Below are 24,493 nucleotides of genomic sequence, written 5' to 3'. Positions count from 1 at the left end.
AGAGAGAAAGGGTATGAAGGGACAGTGGAGCCTCAGGGCGCATGGCAAAAGGTGAGGGTGACACAAGGCAGCACATGCTGTACCACTGGTGCACTGCTCTGCCTGAGGGCACTGCTGACAGGGGACTGAAGATCTAATGGTAGTGTTGGGCTGGGAGCCTGGAGTCATGGCACCTGTCCATGGCTCCTCTGTGGTCTCACTGTGACCCTGGAGACCTTCTGGGAGCACTTGGACACCTGTGGCTGCCTACAGTGATCTGAACACACAGAGGCCAGCCCACAGGGACACCACCCTGACCAGCCTGGGCACCAGTCAGACCCTGCAACTCTTTGGGTCTGCCCAAAGCATAACAGGACTTCCCCAGACCCCACGGTGCTCCCTGGTCTGAGTTCCCCATAGTGCTGCTCCCACCTCCTCTCGTGCCCTGCCCCATTCCGTCCCCGTGCTTTCTGGTCACTGCCAGTGGCTACCTGGGGCGGCGTTTTCGGCCAGAGCCACATCGCTGGTGCTGCGGGGAAAGCGCAGCCCCTGGTACGGCTCCTCCTGCACATGGATCACCACTACCCCCGTGGAGGAGAGCGCCGGCTGCCCCAGGTCCGTGGCCAGCACAAAGAGTGTCCGCTGGCGCTGGCTGAGTGAGCCAAGGGGCTGCAGCAGCTGGATGTCCCCTGTGTAGGAGTTGATTGCAAAGGCAGAGCTGGGAGTGGCAAAGCGGTACAGGATGGAGGCATTGGCGCCTGCATCCCTGTCCTCAGCCCTCATGGTGGCCACCACCTGCTTGAGTGGCATGTGGCGGGACAGATTGACGGTGAGCGGGCTGTGCAGGAAGGCCGGAACGTGGTCGTTGACATCTCGCACCGTGACAGTGACACGCACAGCTGTGCTCTTGGGCTCCCATGGTGCCGAGTCCACTGCCTTGGCCAGGAAGCTGTAGGAGGGCTGGCGCTCCCGGTCCAGTGCCTGGGCACTCCGGATGTGCCCGCTCTGTGGGTCCACCTGGAACATGCCCAGCGACTCATTGCCCAGGTAGTAGGAGACCTGCCCATTGGTGCCCTCATCTGGGTCTTCGGCCACCAGCTGCAGCACCAGGGCACCGACTGGCAAGTCCTCCGGCACCTCCACTGTGTAGGTGGCCTGAGCGAAACTGGGTGCATTGTCATTGAGGTCCAACACCTGCACAGTCACTGACATGGTGGCACTGCGTGGGGGGGAGCCGTGGTCCTGCACCACTACAATGAGGCTGTAGGAAGCAACTTGCTCTCGGTCAAGGGCATGTGCAGTAGAGAGGACACCAGAGACGGGGTCTAGGCTGAAATCCTGCTCAGGGTCTCCACCTAAAAGAGAAGAGGAGAAATAACAAGGCAGTGTACCTGTAACTGGAATGAGAAAGGCCCTGGAGAATGTGAAGCCCATCACCATGAGGTCTGGCAGGGTGGGCAGAGTGAGCCCCAGCAAGTGCAAACCTCCTTGGGTGAGCTCCGCGTGAAGAACTGACTCTAACCACTCACAGACCAGTGCTGCTGCCATGGGGAGTCACCAGACATCGTGTGACAGGACACAGCAGAGAAGCAGAGATTTGACTTGGCAACCTGTGAATTCACAGATCAGACCAGCCAGAAGAGGTGTGGAACTGGTCCAAGCCTGGGGAATGGGGAGAGCAGCCTGTTCAGATCTTAGAGTGCTCTTTACTGGGGGCAGAGAGCTGAGAGGTGGCAGCAACGTCATGCAGTTTGGAGCAGGAGAGAATTGAGGTGGAATGGGACTGCTGCAGGGGATGCTGCCAGATCCAGGGAAGCTCAGAGAGAAGTCCTTGCCCAGCCCCGCACTCCCAGTGCATCTCACCTGCCACCCGGTATTCCAAGCGTCCGTTCTCTCCACCATCACGATCAGTGGCCCGCAGGGTGTAGAGTGCCACACGGCTCTGGTTCTCGGGAACCTCCACGGAGCAGGACTCACTCTCCAAGCGTGGTGCATGGTCATTCTCATCCCCCACTGTGATCCGCACTGTGGCCTTGGCGAGGCTGGGGGGCAGGCCAGCGTCCCGTGCATAGACTGTAGGATACAGCGAGAGCATCAGAGGCTGCCTTGATGACTGGGAGCTATGGCCCCAGCAGTTGTATGCCAATGCCCAGGCACCCACAGGGGCAGCCAGGCACGAGAGCATCAGCATTCCTGCACCCCCAAACTACTCCACAGCCCTGCTGTGCCCCACAGCCCCTCTTCCCTCCCCATGGCCTGCCCTCCCTGCAACACTCCCCACGCCTGTCTACCCCCACTGCCCCCCTGCCTGCTACCTCCCCTTGCCTACCTGTCAGCACATGCAGCTCCTGCTCCTCCCGGTCCAGGGGACGCGTGGTGACAATGAGCCCGGTCTGTGGGTGGATGGAGAACGGACCCCCAGAGAGACCCCCATAGGACACCTGCCCATTGGCACCTGTAGGGACAAAGGTGGTCTGAGGGCAGCCCAGCAGCAGCCCGAGTGCCTCATTTTGCTCCCAGCCCTGCACCTCCCTGCTCCCAGCTCTCATCTGGGGTTCACAGGCTCTGTGAGAGGGTGGGCTCACTCCCTGGTGGCAGAGGTGTGTGTGGGGGTCCCACAATAACCCAGCTGGTGGGACGCCAGATGGGCCAAGGAGCCCCCATAGAACAAAGGCCACTGGCCAGGGGACCATAGGGAACCACAGCCCTTGTTCCATTCCCACCCTCACCCAGGATCCAGCCCATCTCCCACCTCCAGGCCAGGTGCTGATCCTTCCCTCTGGTCAGCCAGGGTCTCCAGACTGGCAGAAGGGAGCAGGGTATGCCCAGTCCTCAGGCTGCATCTCCAGACAGGCCCTGACTCAACTGGGCAGCTCACCCTTGCCTGCATCCTCACCCAGATCCCGGTCCGTGGCCAGCACCTGCAGCACTGAGCTGCCGGCTGGCAGGTTCTCCATGATGTGGGCTTCATACTCAGGTTTCTCAAAGGCAGGAGCCTCATCATTGACGTCCAGCACCAGCACGGAGAGCAGCTGCGTGGCAGAGCGGCGTGGGAAGCCGTGGTCTGTGGCTACCACTGTCAGGTTGTGCTGTGCCACCTCCTCCCGATTCAGGGCTCGCACGATGGAGAGTGCGCCTGTGGACATGGTAGGGCAAGCTGGGACCAGCTGCACTGGGGCTTGTGACCTGGGACTACTGTGTGGCTGCAGGCACTGGGGTGCGCCAGGACAGATGGGTCTCAGCACTGTGCCAACCAGATGCTATGCTTGGGGCTCTCTGCATCCCCAGTCTCATTCCTCCAGGCTCCCCAGCCCACACTCTCCTCCCACGGACCGTGCAACATCCTCGTGTACCCCTGCACCCTCCTCAGCCTCCATGTTCCCAGTATCCTTGCCACCACCCCTGCAATCTCCCAGCCCTCACCAGTGCTGGGGTTGAGGTGGAAGCGGCCATCACCGTTGCCTGCTCTCAAGGAGTAGCTCACACGTCCGTTCTCTCCCAGATCACTGTCCTGGGCCACCACATGCAGTGCCACAAAGCCCGTGGGCTGGTCCTCCATGACGCTGACGGTGGCCGGAGAGAGGAAGACAGGCACATTGTCGTTCTCATCAGTCACAAACACACGGGCCGTGACAGCAGCCGAGCGGCGCTGGCTGACGTTGCGGGCCTGGTCTGTGGCCTCCACCACCAGCAGGAAGGAGGCAGCAGCCTCCCGGTCGAGGCCCTGGCGCAGGGTCAGCTGCCCCGAGCGGCTGTCAAGCTGGAAGGGGGCTCCTGGTGGCTCCAGGTGGAGCAGAGCATAGCGCACCTGACTGTTGGGGCCCACTCCATCCCCATCCAGCGCCTGGAAGGTGAAGATGGAGGAGCCAGCCTGGGCATTCTCAGGCACCACAATGGTAATGGGGTCTTCGGGGAAGGTGGGTGCCTGGTCATTGCAGTCCTGCACGTGGATCTGGACCAGCACCAGCCGGCTGGAGGGATAGCCATGCTGCATGTCCTCGGCACTCACCTGGAGCACGTGCCGTGCCCCAGCTTCATAGTCCAACTCACGGGCAGCATAAATCTCCCCTGTCATACTATCAACCACAAAAGTACCATCCCCACCGCCTCCTACCACCGTGTAGATCAGTTGTCCTTGTGCAGGTGCATCCGGGGGGGCCACTGAACCAATCACAGACCCTGGCTTGACTCCCTCGAGAGGATGCAGGGTCAACACGGTGGCATCAGGCCGTGGCAGGACACGAGAGGATGGCAACACCTGTGAGGAGAGGATGCAGTAAGGGGAACGTGAAGGGAACACGCTGGAACACAGGAGGGTCTCTCTGGTCCTCAGAATACACTTTTCACTGTGAGGGTGCCTGAGCCCTGGCACAAGTTGCCCAGAGGTGGTAGTCTCCAGCCTTGGAGACAGCCGAAAGTCACCCCGACAACCCCATCTGAGTAGGGGCTGGAGAAGGTGACCTTCACAGATGCCTTCCCTCAGCCCCTCCTTGGGTCTGTGACCAGCTCAGACACGTCAAAACCAACAGATAGCAGCAGAAACAATTGCAAACATAAGCAAGAGTGGGTAAGAAGAGAGGTCATGCTCATCCTCATGGGAGGTACAAAAAGAGAGAGCCCAATGTGGCCCCAAGATAAATAAACACTATCACTAGTTCTATTAAAGATACTGGAATTAATCTGGGGATGAGATGCACCTGCAGATGGGAGGGAGCATGCTGTAAAGGCCACCACAGTATGATCTAAAGGGGAAACCCACTGAAGAAGCACATTCCTGTCAAGAAGCTGGAGAAAATGGGAGTAACAACAAACCTGTCCACCCAGAGGGGATCAAATCCAGTGACTGTCAAGCAAGTATCTGTTACAAGGATGCAAACCAGCATGATGGGGATGGCCAGCCTGGCCTCAGTACTGCTCTGATGACAAGAACAGTTACAGACATGGTGTAAAAAGGAAATGGTATAAAACATGTTGGTGGCTGAAGGCAGATGTGGAGGGCTAACAGCAGGCTCCACTCCTCAAGAGAACGTTGTGTATTGTACCCACCTGGGCTAGAACTTGGCTCTGGAGCTCCAACACTAGTAGGGAAAAGGCACAGAGTGGGGATGGCTATGTAACAGAAAGGACTGAGAGACCAGCTGGCTCAAGGGACCAACAGGCAGGGCTGGTGGAGATGGCACAGCAAGGACAGTCAAATGGCCTTGGCAACTGCAAGGACAGGGACAGGAAGATGTGAAACAATGTTCTGTGGGAGTGCCTTGATGGGGGGAACCAGAGCCTCTGCTGTACAAGGAAGCTCATTACTAACAGCAGAGAAAGGATGTAGCTGTCTGGGCAGTATGAGGCAGGGAGTACCGAAGTGACACAAACATGAGGGACATCCTGCAGGTCAGAACACTGGTTTCAGTAGATGCTGGGAAGAGTGGAAGTCTCTGTGCAGGGAACTTCTGACATCTTCCCTGCACCAGGGTATCTAGGACAGGGTTGGCTGTTCGAGGCTGGAGAAGGGAGAACTGCAGTTGGCCACTTTGGAAATGAGAACATGTGCAGTGGCAGACAGACCCAGCCCTTCTCATCCCAGGTTCTCCATATTGATTTTAGCACTGGATCAACAGCTGAGCAGGAGCAGAGGGTGCCCAGGGATGAAGGCAGTAGAGGATGACGAGATGGGGAGAAAGGCGGCCGAGTAGCTGGATGGTGTCTTCCAAGAGGCAAGTGAGGGGTAGATGGTGCAGGGACAGGAAGAGCTGGGGCACAGGGATCAAAGGAGCTGGGGCAGAGGGACAAGAGGAGCTGACGTGCAGGGACAGGAGGAGCTCGGGTGTGAAGTACCTGGACACGAACGATGGCTGACGTGCTGCGAGGCACTGTGCCACGGTCGCTGGCTGTCACAGTGAAGATGTACTCGGCACGGTCAGCCCGGCGCAGAACTGTGGCTGTCCGCAGCTCTCCGGTAGCCACATGCAGAGTGAAACGCTCTGCCCAAGCTCCTGCAGAGAGAGGGAAACACTGATGGGAGAAGCATGGAGGAGGGAGGACAGGGGAGGGTGGGAAGGAGGGGGAGTGTGGTGTTGGGCTCCTGGGCAGTGGGCACCCATCTGCCCCGGTGATGGCTGCAAGGCAGAGCAGCACTGATTTGCCAGTTCTGGAGCTCATACCTATCAGTGAGTAGATGATGGTCCCATTCTCCCCCTCGTCGGGGTCCTTGGCCTGCAGGGAGGCAACCAGGAGTCCCGATGGCTTCTCTTCCAGCACCTGCAGCATGGCCCAAGGAGCAGTTGAGTGGCACAGGGAACCTCTCAGATCACCCTGCAGCCCTCCAAGCATGGCATGAGGTCTGCACTGTCTTGCACCAGCCCTGCACCTCACCCACAGCACAGACCCTTGGCAGGACCCACAAGCTGTGCCTGAGGCTGGGAACATGGAGAATCCACAGCAATTTGCCTGGAGAGGTTCTGCCTCACCAGTCCTCCTCCCCTTCTGTCCCATTTAACAGCCCTCTCAGCAGGGTGACAGCACACTGCAGGGCTGTGGGAGGGCATTGCTTCACCCATGTTACACCCAGAGCCTCTGCAGGTAGGTAAGTGCAGGGCTCCACAACAGTACTGGTTCTCTCTGCCCCAACAGACCTCTTCAGCTGCAAATGCCAATGTAGGAGCCCTGACAGCCCAGTGCCAGCCTCCCTGGCCACAGCCAGGGATCTTTTTAGTTCCCACAGTTAGCCAGGGAGGTTTGTCACCTCTGGAAGTGCAGCTCGCAGATCTTCTGGGGCTCAGATACGTCAGCTAGGGGTTTTTTCCTTCTCTCCTTTGTTCCTGGATAGCACTGCCTGTCTGTAGGTACTTTTAACCCCCATTTTATGCCAGTGCAGCACAAGACCATTGAGACATCAATTGCACGTGCCCAGGTAGCCTCATGTCCCAAGGGGAGCTACCTCCTTCCCCAGAGAGACCACACATTACAGCATTGTGCATAAACACCTTTTCTGGATAGCTATGGAACTGGATGCACCCCCATCACTGTCCCTCAGCATCTGTCAGGTTTTGGAATAATCCTCAGCAAACATCCCTGCCCAGCTGCAGACCTGTCTCCTCCGGCACATACTCTGGTGGAACAGGACTCCCACTTGGCACAGGCTCTGCTGTTCCTTCCACCCCAGCAGACACCAAACTCCCACATCAAGGGGACAGACCTCACATTCCCATCCAACCAGCATATTCTGTGGCAGAGACCACCCTCCCAGGCCCAGCTGTGCAGAGTGACCTGTGCCACTTAATGCCTTTACAAAAGGGACAAGTGGAATCCAAACAGGACTCTGGAGAAGAGCATGCAGATTACCAAGCGGAGGCGAGGGCAGAGCTGTTGCCCAAGCTGCTGGCACTGTGCTGAAGCCCTGGGAGGGGAGACCAGAGGAGCTGGACTCATTCATCCAGGCCAGGCAGTGCTGGGACTATGCTCTGTAAACATTGGGAGAGGGAGGGAAATTCCAGGGAGAGAGTAGAGCTTTTTAAGCAAAAACACAATATTGGCACAAGAACAAATGAGTATAAAATGGTCAGAAATTAGTTTAGGCTGGAAATGAAGAGATGTTTTCTAGTACCAGATCAAGGAATCTGGAACAGGCTTTTGCAGCAGTGATGGAGGCACAGACCTAAATATAGCCTGGCCCTTGATGAAAGGAGGGTCTGCGAGGACACCTCTGAGTCAGGCCATACTTCAGAGGCCCCTTCCAACCTCTCCCCACCACAGGCCGGGGCAGGGTCTGCCCCACTGCCCTCAACCCAGACTAGGGTGGCTCCTGTTCAGCAGGCAGGAACACTCTCCCCTTCCATGAGGAATCAGACCTCTTTGAGAAAGACACAGACTCGCCAGAGGAGTTACATGAGCAACACCCACACAGCCCCATGAACAAACGTCAATTCAGTCACACAAACAAGAATAAACAGCAAGAGCAGTGGGCCTGCCTCTGCAAATTGGTAAAACAGGGGCCACGTAGGCATATCTGGGTCTGCCCACCCTCCCTGAAGGCTTGAAGGCCAGCCATTCTGGCCACAAGCACACCTCTGGCAGGGGCTGACAGTGGACATATAGAGATGTGAAAAACATGGTACATATGGAATAATCCGCCTGTGAACCTCCCCGGCTCCAAGCCCGCTGTGGCTCAGACACTTCCTGAGCCACAGATCATATTTGTATTCATCAGCCTTTGATGGATTTTTTTTCTTTCCATGAATTCATCTAGTTTTGAACCCATGCAACTCTGGGCAATGATTTCACAATTTAATTATGTTCTGCATTAAGAAGTGCTGCCTGTGTTTATTTTAAACCTGCTGCCTGGTCAGTTCTTATGGAGCTGCCTGGTCTTGTGCTGTGAAAAAAGCAACTTCGTATTTTCCCATGACTCTGTGCACACCTGTGTGACACTCCTGCAGCTTTGTCCATGCCAAAGAATATCCAAGTGTTTTCTTTCTGTTTGGAACCATTATCTGCCGGAGATGCCAGTATCATCCTTTTCGGAACTGTTTCTAGCCCTTCTGCTCACTTAGGGAATGGAACCGGGCAGAGAGTGTGGGCAGAATCTGAGCTGTGGGGTGATGATACTTTCTTACGTTCTCTGTTTCTCTTCTAATTAAATGCAGCATTTGATTTGCTTTTTTGCCTGTGCTGAGCCTGGTGTGGCACTTTCACAAAGCTTCAGGCTTCTCCCCAGACTGAAGCAGCCAGTTCAGAGCCCACCACTGTGTAAGGTGGGCCATCCCTGCTGCTTTCCAGCAACTTGCTTTGCAGTAGTTATTTTCATCTGCCATCTTCTTCCCTGACTCAACAGTGAAACATGATCTTTCTACAGTTCTTCACAGGGAGCCCTCACCTTGAATGCTGTGAATAGAGCAGTGACATCAACCATCACAGCTTTGGGAGGATCCAGCAAAATACCAGCACCAGGGGCACCCCTTCTGTGAAAACAGACACTTTCTTCCTTCTCTTTGCTCTCTCTCCCCTCTCCTAGCAATCATTCCCTGGAAGGATCCATTACTGCAGACCCTTTGCAAACACCCCTGGCCTTGCCAGCATGTCACCAACGTGTTTCACCTCAGAACCCCACAGCTAATGCTGGAAGGTGCTGACACAGAAACCTCCTCTGCTTTGCCTGATGAGCACCGACATGAACACTGCATGGAGCATGTCTGCAGGAAATCATGGAGCTTTGTGTTATCATTTAGTTTTCACTTTTTCCTCCAAGTCTGTCTTCAACACCCAAAACATGGCTAACAGTGAGCTCTTATGGCACTTTACCCTTCTGCATCTGTTTCCAATACCTGCAAACCAAAATGCCCAACCCAAAGTGCCCAAACAGGTGTTTGCTCTGAGCTGCCGCAGCATTTACCAGCCCTCAGAGCTTTGAACCCATCTCAGCCTTGCCCTGTCCCCTGAAGGACACATCTGCTTTTATGATCTCTTTGTACGAGCAGAGCCCTCCCAAGCTCTTAGCAAGGCACTTGCAGCACTTTGTGTCCCCAAACACTGGGATCAGCTGCAGATCCTGGCATGCAGTGTGTCACAGGTGTCCCCACACAGGAGCAGGGCTCACAACAGATGCCAGGTGAGAGCAATGCCGTATCGCAGAGCCAATCCAGTGCATCATCCTCGGCCATGCCCCGGCTGGCTGGTCCCTGGCCTGCTCTGGTCCCAGAGCCTTGCTCAGAGAGAGGACAAGACTAACTGTGCCCCCTTTGCCTCCTCTAGGCTCTGGGAGATGTTCTCATCCTGCCAGCAGAGCAGGACATGCAAGAAGATGGCTGAGCAAGGGATGACTGTACCCTGGCACCAGAAGGGAAGCACCAATGAACAGGGAAGGCCTGGCTGGAGCTGCAGAGTGTTCCCAGATCTTGTGTCACCCAGGTGGCTACCAACACAGTCCTGTCTGCTCTGACCTGTCTGGGGTGCATGGCTCAGGCAGGATGTGTGACAGAGAGCAGCTGTCATCACCGTGATGTTTCTGACTCAACTCAGGGCAAGGGGCTTTGAGTGTATAGCTTGAAGCACAGCAATGGACATGCAGAGTGGGCACAGCCGTCCAGTCGCAGGCTGTCCCTGTGCTGAACAGATGAAGCCAGGGCCCTGGCTGCCCATCCTGCTCTGCTGCTGCCAGTGCCCCTCAGCTGGCTCCTGTGAGCCCTCGCCTCTCATAATGCTCTTGGGGACACAGCAGAGCAGAAGCAGGCAGGTGGGGAGCTGGTCCTCAACCAATTCTCCTGAGCAGTACCCACATAACTGGGTCTGCAGCACATGCAGTGTCCGGTGACTGCTGCCACCAGACTGCTGAGGGAAAGCTTGGCTGACAGCCACAGTAGATTCCCAGAAAAGCCATGTGCATGCCAAGCCCAGCTGGACAGTGCTTTCTTGACCTCCCAGAAAAATGAGTGGCTGTACCCAAAATCCTCAGAACTAGATGATAGCACCCTACGTCTCCCCACTCACAATTGTTTACCCTGGCTCTTCTTTGAACCTGGGTCAGACTCAGGGCTCCTTTTGCTGTCCCTCCCTGCAGGCACATGTGAGCTAAGAGCTTTTGCCTGCTGGCCAGTCCTGCTTGTGCCACAGCCCTCCAAAGGCCATGCCTGCTCTGTGCACTGGGATACCTGCATTGCCCAAGGACATGCCCATCCTCCCAGATCTCAGATTTAGCAGACTGTTCTGGCTGCTGCATGGATCTGACTTGTGCCTGCTCATCTCCCACCCTGAAACTCTCCTGGGTGCCTGTACCCACCCCCTCTTCCCTAGCAGTAACACCTTCTCTCACATCCAGATGCCACCATGCCCCTGCCTCGTCAGTGCTCCAGCCCGAACCCTTACCTGCACAGGTAGCTCCTGACCACTGCCCACATGGAGGAAAGCAGGAGCATTGTCATTCTCATCCAGCACAGTGATGTAGATGGTTCCCGTGGCACTTCGGGGCGGTGCTCCCCCATCCTGCACAATCACCAGGAGCTGGAAGCTGGACTGCTGCTCTCGATCCAGGCTGTGCTTGGTGCTGACCTCTCCTGTGAGGGAGAATCCCAGAAGGGTTTGGGTTGGAAGGAACCTTCAAGCCCATCTTGTTCCAGCCTGCTGCCATGGGCAGGGACACTTTCCACCAGACCAGGTTTCTCCAAGCCCTATCCAACATGGCCTTGAATACTTTTCAGGATGGGGCAGGCACAAGAAATGAGAACACACAAGTGGGGACACAGCTCAGCCCACGAGCTGCCTTAGAGCAGAGCCTGTACTCAGCTGTGTTATTCAGGTGTGCTGCTGGAGCCCAGCATGGCCAGGGCAGGAAGGTGAATATTCTGCTGCTGCATTGACCTGGCTGCCATCACTGCTACCCTGCCCTGGCCTTTCTCACCAGCCAGCCCCACCTAGGAAGCCAGGAGTCTCTCACCTGTCTGCGTGTGGATAAGAAAGTTGGGATCGTGCTGAAGCAGGCGGTAGGTGAGCCTGCTGTTCTGCCCTGCGTCACGGTCGCTTGCCATCACCCTTCCCACACTGCTGCCAGGAGCCTGATTCTCAGGCACGGTGAAGAAGTACCGCTCCTCGCTCAGCCGAGGGCTGTTGTCATTCTCATCAGTGATGCTGATCCTCACGGTGCTGGTGCCAGTTTTGCGTGTGTCTGCTGCAGCCCCAGTGCCTCCCACCGAGGCCAGCACTGTCAGCACATACAAGTCCCGCGTCTCCCGGTCCAGGGCGCTCTTGACGTACAGCCAGCCGCTCTCGGGCACGATGCCAAAGCTGGCAGCATCCCCATCTGCACGCAGGTGGTAGGTAAGGGCTGTGGATTCCACATCATGTGCCAGGGCCCTCACCTGAAGGAAGCGCGTGGAGACGGGAACACCCTCCTTCACCTCCACACGGTAGGTGAGAGTGTCAAAGATGGGTCCGTTGTCATCCTCAGCTTGCACGTGCACCAGCAGTGTGAAGGTGGAGCTGAGCTGGGGGATGCCGCTGTCCCGGGCCATGATGGCCAGGCTGTAGGCTGAGCTGGCCTCGTACCGCAGAGCCCCAAGGAGCCGCACCACCCCTGAGGCACGCTCCACGACGAAGGTGCCCTCACCCCCTGACACCAGCTCAAAGGTCACCTGTCCATTGGCACCACTGTCACGGTCCTCGGCCTGCACGGTGTACACCGTACTCCCAGGTTCTGTGGCCTCTGGCAGCAAGATGGAGTCGGAGGGGGTTGGGAATGTCGGCACGTTGTCATTCACGTCTGACACGGATATCTTCACACGTGTATTGCTGTAGGCGGGGGGTGAACCGCTCCGGGCCTGGACATCCAGGATGAGAACTGACTGGGACTCATGATCCAGAGGCAGGCTGGTGTGGAGCTGCCCCGAGGCTGAGTCGATGGAGAAGTAGCCGTGAGGATCCCCCGAGGAGATGGAATAGAAGATGTCATCAGCATGACCTGTGGGCAAGAGGATGGAGACAGAAGGAATGAGTTGTCATCCAGCTCACCTCCTGAGCCCCATGGTCAGGAGGTCGTGGTCCAAGGTGTCCAGCAGCACTGTGCCCATGTACACAGAAGCACAGGTGTGCATACACACTTGTGTAAGCACAGGTGCTGAGCCAGGTGACAATACCAGGGTGCACATTCAGATGTGAGTGTGTGGAGCTCTCAGAGCAGGGCCACTCCATGAGGAAGTGTGGTGGGTGCTGGACCTCAAGGATGGTGTGGGGACAGGGAAAGTGGCAACATGCAAAAGGGACAAGCCCATACCTGGCGGGTTCCGGGCCTGGACAGCTCCCACACTGGTGCCCTGTGGTACGTCCTCGGGCAGGGTGAAGAAGTACTGAGCTTGCTCAAAGACAGGGGGTGAGACTGTGCCCTCCACGATGCTGATGTTTACCCGAGCATTCGGCTGTGCCTGCAGGCCTCCCCCGTCCTGTGCAGAGATCACCAGCTGCACCAGGGTGTTGGCTTTGCCACTCAGGGACCATGACAGAGAGATGACACCTGAGGAAGAAAGTAATTGATGTGGCATTGTGTTGCACCCCTGTCTGTCACCTGGCACCAGGGGACAGGTTAAACCATAAACTGGAAAAGACAGACCAGAAGGGGCAGGAAACAATGTGCATCGCAGTGGGAGCCCACCATGGAGGAGCTGGGGTGAACGAGTGGAGCTCTCTCAGGAAAGCCTCCTCAAATCCTCTGCACTTAATCTTACACCCAGCTCTCACTCTCTGAACTAAGCAGTGGTACAGGCTGTGGGACACAAGCCAAAGGGCAGGCCTTGGGAGAGGAAAAGGAGGGGAGAGAGCTTCCAAGCTGGGGCACAGGGTGAGTGTCATAACACAGCAAGTGGATCCTGGGCTGGCAGGGAGGCTCTGGAGGGGATGTAGAAGTGAAGGACCATAATGAAGAGGCCCTACAAAGGAGGTGGCCCTGTGTTAGGAGGGCTGGTAGGACCTGTCTCATTCCAGTCACCCGCTGGGAAATTAGGAACCAGTGTGCAGATCCCCCAATGCACCTTTTTGTCCTGCTGAGAGCCCCTGGCACCGTACACCCATGTGCCCACTTCCCCAGCAGAAACTGCTCTGGCTTCAAGCAGATGCAGCCAGTGAGAACAGTGGGATTGAGAGTGACAGTTACAGAGGAGAGTTAACTGAGCTGGGGAAGGAGGGGACTGGCAGGGACAAGAAACGAAGCAGGATGCAGCCTGATGGGGCAAAGCATCAGCAGGCAAGAGGAAAGACACAGTGAATCGGGGATGGGGAATGGGGAGAGGAAAGAAGGCATGACAAATGAGGAACAGAACAGGGAGCAGAAACAAAAAGTCAGGGACTAAGTCTGGGAAGGGGTTACCAGAGGCTAAAGAAGTTTAGTAGGGAAAGATGTGGCAGGGAGAGGAACAGACATATTCTGGAGACAAACTGCACTTCTGAGGTGGCCATGCAGTGACACTCAGGCTGGTTTTGACACCTCCCACATCACAGCGCTCCAGTTGCTGCCTGCTCTGGCTGTCTGACAGTTCTCACCTGTGTCCTTGTTGAGGGAGAAGAGGGGGGGTGAGTTTCCCAGGACGATGCGGTATGTCACTCTCCCATTCAGCCCCTCATCCTTGTCGTGGGCAGTGACACGCAGCACAGCTGTTCCTGGCATGCTCTGTGTGCTGATGCTGGCAGCATACTCCAGAGGGTAAAATACCGGCCGGTTGTCATTTGTGTCCTCCAGGAACACCTTCACGTACACCATGGAGTTCAGGCCGCCCTGCAGAAGGACCAGATCAGAGACAGTGCAAGGACAGCAGCATCCCCTGCACAGTGCTGAGTCAACAGCAGCACATACATGGCCTTGCTACCACTCACCCCATCCACAGCAGTGATGGTGAAGTCATAGGCAGACGTGCCCTCGTCGCGGTCCAGGGGCTGCACCGTGCACAGCTGTCCTGAATGCTTATCAATGCTGAACTGTGTGGGGACAACGCTGCCAATGCCAGAGCCAATGGAGTAGGAAAGGAAGCCAAATGTGCCACTGTCTGCATCTGTGGCTGTCACCTGTGTGAGGAATGGCACTTACTGAACAGAGCAGACCACCAGCCAGGCCCAGCCCAGCACCACCACCACACCCCAGTGCCACCCTCTGCTCCATGGCCATAGCTGCCACACCATCCTCACAGCTGGCCATCATGACACAGTGTGACAGCAATTGTGGCTCTTATCCCAGACCACCCACTGCTTCTTCTTCAGGACATGCAGCACTGCAACAGCAGCTGCCCCTGAACCTCTGTTCCTTCTTTTCTATGAAGACACTCAGGATGGGACAGGAAGACAGTCAAACCCCTGTCAACATGGCTCTGGCTCTGTCCTGCTGACAGAGCTCTGTGTCTAGCAGCCCCAGACACTGGGCATGAGGATGGAGGGTGGCACTGCCCTGTGACAGCCCAGTCTCACATTGCCTGTAACACAAGAACTGCACCCACCACGACAGACATAGCAGAAGGATGAATTCTGCTCCCTACTTGCCCTCCCCAGTTCCTCCATGGGCTCCTACAGAGCTCAGGTCAGCAGAAACCAACTCCTGTGTCCATATCCCTGCCCACAGCTCCTCCACCAGCTGGGAGCTCCATGGAGAAACAAGCTGGGGGACAGAGCTGGGGGAAGGCAGCTGGGCCAGGCCCGGGTGAAGTGGAGTTCAGGCCTCCTCAGCCACAGCTCCTCCCCGCAGCAGCCATGGGGCCTCGGCTCTGCACGAGGAGCGCAGGAACGCCACGCGCGCGCCAAGGAGAGGGCCCGGCTGGGGGCTGCAAGCCCAGTCATCAGGGATGGAGGAACAAGGGTAAGGGGACACAGAATGACTGGGCCTGGAGGAAACAGTCAGCAGGGCAGGGGTGGGACCACTCTGTCCCAGCTAGGAAGGGGAGGCAGCACTTACAACACCTTCACCAGCCCTGGGGCTGCCTGCAGGGAGAAGATGAGACTACATCCCCAGTGAGCACTGAGCTCGTGTGCAGAGGATCTGCTCCCCAGCCCTGCAGCAACTGCCAGAAGAAGTGCCATGGAACAGGTTCCTCCCTCCCCACTCCAGCTGCAGAGCACTTGGAGACACAGGTGCTATGACAGAACTGGGTCAGGAGGCACTTTGGGAAACTGGACCCATCTGCCACTCAGAGATCAGCGCCCCCCTCCCTACTGCCCCAGCCCATCTTCCTGGGGAGCTGCTCAGCGAAGAGCACAAATCTGACCTCACTGACATCACTGGAGCTCTTCTGCAGGTTACCAGTACGCTGGCTCCACGTTGGCTGTCGTTACTGCGGCACAGCCTGTACCCACACCCTGCCATGCCCGGGATACAGCCCTGTACCCACACCCTGCCATGCCCGGGATACAGCCCTGTACCCACACCCTGCCATGCCCGGGATACAGCCCTGTACCCACACCCTGCCATGCCCGGGATACAGCCCTGTACCCACACCCTGCCATGCCTGGGATACAGCCCTGTACCCACACCCTGGTGTTCCCCTGCCACGCCTGGGATACAGCCCTGTACCCACACCCTGGTGTTCCTCTGCCATCCCTTGGGTCAGCTGCCAGCCACTGCAGATGGAAATGCATACGAAATGGATCAGCTACCACAGTGATTGGAATAGGTACTATACGGTAAATTAAGACTTTTCTTTAAAATGAACTACTTCTCACTCTGAAAGTTACCGAAAATGCACCTCAGCTGCTTTAATCACTGTACAGTGACACGCTCTGCTGCAGAGTGAGATAGTGCCTTCAGACTCCTTAGGCCAGTGGCTCTGATGCTTTCAGAAGAGTCTCACTTCCTCACTGTAACCACCTTCTGACGGGTGCCACACTTAGGAATACCCAAAGGGGGAATATCCAGCATCCTGCCACATGAGCTGAGCCAGGTTTTAGGAACAGGGGAGCAATAGACAAGCTCTCACTATTGTGTAGGGCAGCACCCATCTCCCTGGCAGCTTCCTGGTATCCAGAACCATCTTCTGGCAAGATAATTGGTGGAGCCAGCAGTCTGGTACCAGAACCAGCCCTGGCTGTGCAGCCAGGACAAGGTATCCTGTGTATCTAGTGCTCCACCTCTCCATCCTGTGGTGGGACCATCCATGGACCACTGGTCCAACACAAAACTCTGCCGATATGAGCCTACACAGGGTCTGTGAGAGGTCACATCACTGGTGCAACCACAACTGGAGCCCTGCACCTGGTTCTTGTCTGCCTTGGATGGGTGGTGCTAAACCGGTGCCTAGAGAAAAGCCACAGGAACAGAAAACACCTGCTGGAGCAGATAATCATGTTGGCTGAGTTTGGGGCCGCTGGACACTGCTCTATGCTCTGCCACTGTGTGCAGAGGGAGGGAGACTGTGGATGATGCACCCCCACTCCCAGCTCCCTGCATGCACACTGCTGATATCCCATGTGGGAATCCCATGGGATGGGGCTGGCTGACTGCCTGTAGGCAGTCCACACTCAGCAGGGCCCAACACGAGTCCCAAGGACAGCAGGATCCTCCCTGCAGTTGGGTGATGCCTGCTGGGGACTCCTGGGAGACATCACAGAGGTTCACCAGCCACCAGGTATGGCAACCACCACGTATCAGCTGACATGTGCTGCTGCAGGCTCAGAGCACACGCAGTCTGGGACAGGAACACATTTTTAGCTGTGAGGGTAATTAGCCACCAAAAGGGCTCATTAAGGCCTGTGGTGAGCTCACCACTTGTGGAAATTTTTAAAGCAAGCCTGGACATTTTTCCAGGAACTTTGCTAGAAGCTAATGCAGGGCAGCCCCAGGCTCTGTATTTAGCATCCGCCCCAGATCTTGGATCCACAGCTGGTTTTACTGCAGCTCACTCATGAGACTCCTGATGTTTGCCTGAAAAATAGAGGGAAACAGGGTCAAGCTGCCTATGGAACTACCCAGGAAACTCTCCACTGGGGCCGTGCCAGTCCTACTGCTTGAATATGTGGGAGCAGGAGCCACAGCTCTGAGCCTGAATGAAGGCCCTACAGCCCCCTCACCTCTTACTTCTGAACGGAGCCCCCACAGCCTCTAAGGGCTTTAAGCACAGGGACATCAGTGCTCTGCCAGGAGATCTCTGACCTGAAGCTGCCAAGGAGGCGGCAGTCCCTGGGAAAGCCAGGATCACAGACTCCTGGTCTCACAAAGAATTTCAATGTCCCTGCCAAGCAGGGGTGGCATGCAGCTGGACCTGCTGTTCCAGGGAATACTAACTGGGGATGTGGCAGCTGGTAGTAGCTGTGACTGCAGTGGCCATGAAGCAGAAGATTCAGGACCCTAAAGGGAGTGAGGAAGAAGAGAAGCAGAGTACAGACCCTGGACTGCAAGATGGACTTCAGCTTTTACAGGGAACTGGTCGATGGGAGGGATCTCATGGGAGGCAGTATTGAAGGCCAAGGCAGCTCAGGAAAGCTGGCAAGCTTTCAGGACAGCACACTCCAGAACAGTCCATCCCAGTGCTCAGGAAAACAAGGAGACCTTAGCAGATGGCCTGGGCTAAGCAGGGGCCTCAGGGCTAAGCTGCCATGCAAAAGGTGGCATATGCTAAGAGAATTGGGATTGTTCAACCTGGAGAAGAGAAGGCTCCAGAGTAACCTAATTGTGCCTTTCCAGGACCTGAAGGGAGCCGACAAGAAAGATGGATAGAGGCTATTTATAAGGGCCTGGAGAGACAGGACAAGGGACAATGGCTTCACACTGGCAGAGAGTAGGTTTAGACTGGATATGGGGAAGAAGCTCTTCCCCATGAGAGTGGTGAGGCCCTGGCACAGGTTGCCCTGAGAAGCTGTGGCTGCCCCATCCCTGGAAGTGTTCAAAACCTGGTTGGATGGGGCTTGGAACAACCTCGTCTAGTGGAAGGTGTCCCTGCCCATGGCAGGGGGATGGAATGAGATGATCTTTAAGGTCCCTTCCAACCCAAACTATTCCACAATTCTTTGCGATGGGCATGGAGGGAAGCTACACAGCAGGAATCTATAAACATTGCCAGGCATGTCAAGAGTGTGTCAGCAAAGTCAAAGTTCAAGCCTGAGGGTGCCAAGAAGTGCCTCTACCACTGCACTGGTAGTAAAGGGCTGAAGAAGGGGCCATTTCTGAGTGTGGTCAGTGATTTAGCAACAGCAGGCACAGGTAAGACTGGAACACTCAATGCCTCCTCCACCTTGGTCTCCACCAGCCTCCCAGGCTTCCACGCTGTTCAGAAGGGTTCAGAGAGCTACCAGATAGGGCTGAAGATAGACACAGTATTTCTTCAAAGACATTGATCCACATGAATCCATAGGACTCAACAGGCTGCATCAATGGATGCTGACAGAAATGGATTAGTAGGGCAGCTCTTCACATGTGGTGGAAATCAAGGGAGATCCCTGGCAACTGGAGGAAAGCAAATATCACATCCCACCTTCAAAAAAGGCCAAAAGGATCATCTGAGGGTCTACACTTTTGTCAGCCACACTTTGGGCCCTGGGAGAATCATGGAGTGAGTCTTCCTGTAGCAAGTTTTAGGCCACATAGGGGATCTGGGAAGGGAAGAGCCATCATGGATTGACCACCCTGTTTGTTCTCTGTGGTGGAATGATGGGATCTGGGGTGAAAGGGCTGACAGCTGTGCGTTGACAATTGCCTTGACTTTAGGAAGGATTTTGACACCTCCTCCCACAATCCTCCTATTCAAGGCAGGATGTTAGTTTGGAGGGCTGGAAAACGGGGTGAGTGAAAGACAGGTTGGAAGACAGGCTCTGGGGGAGAGGTCCATGAGCAGTGCTGCTCCTAGGGGCTGTGGTGAGGGAAAGGATTCTGGATGAGAGTGACAGAGGAAATACATCCTTTCTGTCCAGTAATGGATGCAAATGAAATGCCATATGCCCTTGGGACTAGAGGATATGTTAAGGAACCCAGGTGATGACCCTGATGCTGTGTTCCGAAGACTTCACAGATACAGAAGAGGCTGCTACCATGACAGGGTTTGGGGAACACATCTAGGACACATTCTGCTGAAATCACTCACTGATCAGTGTAATTACATGGGAACACAGCTGTTGCCATCCAATTCCCAACCGGATTTGAATCTGGCAAGGGATGTCAAAGTCAACGAGAAGAGCTTCTACAAGTACATTGGTAACAAAAGCAAGGCTGGGTAAAATGTAGGCCCACAGCTGAAGGAGACTAGGGATCTGGTGACACAGGACATGTAAAAGACTGGGGTAGTTAATGCTCTCTTTCCCATTCTGTCTACTGCTAAGATGGGTCTTCAAGGATCTCAGCCCTCAGAGACCAGACATCACCGAAAGACATCACTGTCAGGCCCCTCACAATAATCTTTGCTCAATCACAGTGTTTGGGAGGTGCCGGAAGACTGTGGGAAGGTAAATCTCTCTCCTATCTTCAAGAGTAAGCAGGAGAGCCAAGGTAACTACAGAACAATCAGCGTCACCTTGATCCCTGGAAAACTGATAGAGCAGCTAATCCTGGAAACCATTTTTATGCACAGGAAGGACAAGAAAATCATCAGGAGTGGTGAGCACGGCTTCACCTAAGGGCAAATGATGCATGATCCACTTGATAAATGACTGGGCTGGTGGATGACAGAAAAGGAGTGGATATTGTCAACCTGAAGTGCACTAAGTTCTTTGACACTCTCCCCCATAAGACCCTCATTCACCTGAAAACTAGCTGACCGGCTCCTGTCCAGAGAGTGGTGATCAGGGGCACAATATCTACTTGGAAGCCAGTAGCTAGCACTGTACCCCAGAGGTCAACCCTGCTTCCAGTCCAGTTTGGCATCTTCATTAATGACCTGGTTGATGGTGAAGTGTGTTCCCTCAGCATGTTTCCTGATGACCCCAAACTGGGAGGAGTGGCTGATAGGCCAGAGGGTCATGCTGCATCTAGACTGACTTTGAGAGGCTGGAGGGATAGATGAGAGACCTCCTAAAGTTCAACAAGGGAAAGTGCAAGTTCTGCCCTGGGGAAGAAACAATCCCCTGCACCAATACATGTTGGGGACCACCTCACTAGAGAGTGGCTTGGCAGAAGAGGCTCTTGGGGTCGTCATGGGTGCCAAGTCGAAGATGAGACAGCAATGTGCCCTTACTGCAAGGAAGGAGAATGGTGTCCTGGGCAGCATCAGGACAAGTGTGGCCAGCAGGTCATGGAGGGGATCCTGCTCATCTGCTCAGCAGTGGTGAGGCCACAGCTGGAGTGCTGGGTCCAGTGATGGCTCCCCAATACAGGAGAGAGATGGCCATAGTGAAGAGAGTCCAGTGAAGGTCCACAAAGATGGTGAAGGGACTGAAGCACCTCTCCTGTGAGGAAAGACTTTGGGAGCTGGGACGGTTCAGCCTGGAGAAGGGGTATCATCCATACAGGAGAAAGGACAACAAGAGGATGGATCCAGGCTCTTCCCAGTTGTGCACAGTGCAAGGATCAGAGGCCATGGGCAGACACTGGAACTCAGGAGAGTCCCTCTGAAGATCAGGAAGCACTTTTCCTTTACGAGGTCGCCCAGGAAAGTGGGGATGTCCTGAGCAACCAGCTCTGGAGGGTTCTGCTTCTGCATAAGGGAGTTGAACTAGATTATCTCAAGAGGTCCTTTCCAAACGCAACCATTCTGTGATCTCCAGCCAAAGACCCTCCTGAACACCCCAGTTTCCTATTGAGCTCAAATTGTTCCAAGAGAGCTGATCTGCTTCCCCAGCCCGGTATGGCAGCCCTGACCACACTGGACAGTAGCATTTGCTACCTGCCCCTCCTCCCCTGCAGCTGTGGTGAGAAGGCTTTGCTGGAGTGCCTTGCAGCTGGGCAGAAGAGCATGTGGTGGGAGTGCTGTGGCCATCACAGAGCAGAAGAGGATGACAAAGGAGAACAGCAAGACAATTCAGGGTTAGGCAGCAAGAAATCAGCACCAGGCTTCGAAAAGGAAGCTGGGTCCTGACCAAGTGTGCCTCTCCCCACTGCATGAAGAGCTGGTAGGGCAGTGATGGGCACTGAGGCCTTGCTATTTCACACCCTCCTCCCAGTTCCCCAGCAAGACAGGAGGGACCAGTGGAACCAAGACACAAAAGACTTCTTACATTCCCCCGAGATAGGGATGGATGAAGCACAGCTCCACACCAAGGTCCTCAGCCGCATTGCCTGTGGGAGTCAAAGCTGCCCCTTCCCACAGACCCATCTCAAGTGCAGCACCAGAGCTCCTCACATACATCTCTTGCCTTCACAGCCTTCTTTCTGACCTGTGTACCCCTGCCCAGCCAACAGTGCTGTAAAGTGGTGGAGCACTGCTCAGCAGCTTGGGCCTCCATTCCTTGGCCGTTCTCCCTACTTCAGCCAGCACAGTCAGCAGGCAGGGAACTCATCTGGAGCCTTGCCATGGCTGGGGCTCTGCTGCGCACATGTTACGCTGTGGCTTTGGCAAACATCTGGCTCTGGGCTCCCGCCCCTCTGAGTGACGGCTCTTGGTGGGAGAGGAGGGGAGGCTGGCGCCAGTGTGGTCAGCAATCCCACGCACGGCTCCCTGTGCCTGAGTGCGTGCCAGGCGTCCTGCCCTGCCTGCCCTGGCACAGCCACTGACCAGCTAAAAGCGTCCAGGGAGTGGCCACACGGCTATTTCAGGAGCCATTCCTGGCTCCAAGGTTTTGTCTCAGCCTCCAGCACACTCGGGCCTTGGGGGAGAGAGCAGGGTCAGGGTTCAGCCCAGCGACAGTCCTGCACACGTGGCCAAGGCAAGGGTCAGACCCCATGGCTGCTGGAGCCCCCTGTCCGGGGAGTCCCTGCACAGCTGCTGGTGCTGCTGGCTTGCACCGCTGGATCCCCAATGCTCCAGACGTGGGCACGAGTCTGGCTTGTGGTCCCACAACCAAGGCCTCCACTCTGCCTAGAGAACTGTGACTGCTCCATTCCTGAAGTGTTCAAGGCCAGGCTGGATGGGGCTTGGAGCAACCTTGTCTAGTGGAAGGTGTCTTTGCCCATGGCAGGGAGTGGAATGAGATGGGCTTTAAGGCTCTTTCCCACCCTTCTGTGATTCTATGACAGACACAGGACCACCACAGACACATGCAGCCGGGCATGGAGAGAAGGGGCTGCCGATGGCCTCCAGCACTGCTGTGAGATGGGGTAAAGCCTTTGGTTCAGAGGATGAGGGGAAGTGGGTTAACCACAGACACTGGCAGGGAGGCAGGATGTGGATGGTGGGGCTGGGCAAGAGGTGAGAGAGCCTGGGAGTGCCTAGAACTCTTCTGGGAGCCTGGGGTCCTCCAAGGACAGGGACAGACTAAGGCACAGAAGGACAAGGAGTGAAGCTCACACCTGGGAACCCACGTGTGAAATGGCATCTGCAACCAGGGGCTACAGAGCATGGGGAACCCAGTGGAAGGTGCAGGAGCTGAGCAGGACTTGGAAGCTGGGGAGCAGAATGGGGTGGGGAATCATGGGGCAGAGTAGGGCTGAGAAGCTGGGCTATGCAGGGAAGAGTTCTCAAGGTGGGGAGCTTGAATGGGGCAGTCACAGCACAGGGTGGAAATGGCAGGGCCCTGAGGGGCACTGAAGCCAGAATGACCACAAACCAGGGTTTCAGCCATGTAGAGCAGAGCTCAGGCAGAAAGTGCTCACAGAGAAGGTCTATGCAGCGAGATGGGACATGGATAGGCAAGATGTACAGGAGAGACTGGGCTGGGGTCAGCACAAGATCAAGCATGCCAGGCAGGGTCAGCCTAGGGAGCAAGGCAACCCAACAGGCCCCCAACACCAGGAGGACATGGAGCTGCTCTGGAGACAGGCTGGGAGAGATGGGGGTGTTCACTCTGGAGAAGAAAAGTAGCTCCAGGGAAACCTTAGAACCCCTTCCAATGTCTAAAGAGGCTCCAAGAGAGCTGGAGAGGGACTTTGGACACGGGCCTGGAGTGACAGGATAAGGGAGAACGGCAGAGGGCAAGATTAGATGGCAGATTGGGAAGAAGTTCTTCCCTGTGAGGGTGGTGAGAGCCTGGCATAGGTTACTCAGAGCAGCTGTGGCTGCTCCATCCCTGAAAGTGTCCAAGGCCAGTTTGGACAGCACTTGGAACAACCCGGTCTAGTAGTAGGTGTCCCTGTCCATGGCAGGGGGTTTGAACTGGATGATCTTTAAGGTCCCTGCCCACTTAAACCATTCTGGGATTCCACAGGGAGCAGGGAGAGGCTGGCATGTGCCAAGGACTATGCAGGTGGAGGAGAGCTGCACAGGGTCACAGTGGCAAGGGTGCTGGTGGAGAAGACTACTGCAGCTGGCACTGACCAAGAGGTGTGGGGAAAACACTCCTGAAACTGGGGGGGGATGCTGGTGACTGAGGCTGCAGGAGGGGGGAGGAGGACTGACCCTTTGGAGGGCAGCATGCATAGGTGGGGCTGTGGGTGGACATGGAGGAGGGAACTGTGTGAGCAAGGCAGTGGTAGAAAGAGGAGTTCTGAGGGGCCTAGAGCTGAAGCAGAGGTAAGGAAAAAGGGGCAGCTGGGAGGGGGCTGGGGATTGCATGGAGGAAGGAGGGAACTGTGCAAGGGGGTTGGGAGGAGGAGCAGAGGATGGGGGGAGAGGAGCGCGAGGGGCTGGGGCCTCTCAGCTGCAGTGGAAAAGCTGCTGCAGCTCCAGGGGAAATGCTACTTGAATTAATCATGGCGCTGGCTGCTGTGCCAAGCCCAGGAGGAGGCTGCTGGCAGCACAAGGAAATAACTTTCACAGGAATTTGGAACAAATGCAGCTCTTCTGGCGGTAACAACAGCACTCACCTCCCCCCACAACCTCCCCATGTACCAGCATCTCCCCCATACCACACTCCTGTGTACCCCCAGATCCTCCCACATGGCAGCCTGCTCCTCAGGACCGTGATGCTCTCCCTCCCCTTGTTCTGCTCTCCAGCACGCTCACAGGCATCTCCCCATCTTGCTTTGGAAAGCTTGCCTTCTTGTTTCTAAGGAGGGGGAGGCCTGCTCTATGTTGTGCAAAGGTCTGAAAATAGGTTGATGCTAAAA

The 24,493-nt window shown here is 55.9% G+C and overlaps 1 protein-coding gene across 1 annotated transcript in view; it reads right to left on the bottom strand.

The window, feature by feature from the left end:
- The window catches only part of DCHS1 (dachsous cadherin-related 1), a 42,091-nt gene that overhangs the window by 7,690 nt on the left and 9,908 nt on the right, over nt 1–24,493 (bottom strand). The window contains exons 3-14 of the mRNA XM_085064815.1: nt 14,323–14,511; nt 13,993–14,224; nt 12,734–12,970; nt 11,402–12,421; nt 10,834–11,021; nt 6,138–6,234; nt 5,812–5,969; nt 3,403–4,237; nt 2,876–3,115; nt 2,309–2,434; nt 1,843–2,052; nt 471–1,334 (exon numbers count right to left, since the gene is read on the bottom strand). Coding sequence (XP_084920941.1) covers nt 471–1,334; nt 1,843–2,052; nt 2,309–2,434; nt 2,876–3,115; nt 3,403–4,237; nt 5,812–5,969; nt 6,138–6,234; nt 10,834–11,021; nt 11,402–12,421; nt 12,734–12,970; nt 13,993–14,224; nt 14,323–14,511 — 4,396 coding nt within the window. The remainder of the gene's footprint in view (nt 1–470; nt 1,335–1,842; nt 2,053–2,308; nt 2,435–2,875; nt 3,116–3,402; nt 4,238–5,811; nt 5,970–6,137; nt 6,235–10,833; nt 11,022–11,401; nt 12,422–12,733; nt 12,971–13,992; nt 14,225–14,322; nt 14,512–24,493) is intronic.

Source organism: Lichenostomus cassidix, chromosome 1 (genome assembly GCF_008360975.1).
Source record: "Lichenostomus cassidix isolate B80296 chromosome 1, HeHo_3.0, whole genome shotgun sequence".
Classification (NCBI taxonomy): domain Eukaryota; kingdom Metazoa; phylum Chordata; class Aves; order Passeriformes; family Meliphagidae; genus Lichenostomus; species Lichenostomus cassidix.
The sequence above is the reverse complement of the archived record's forward strand: the minus strand, read 5'-3'. Positions and strand labels throughout refer to the sequence as shown.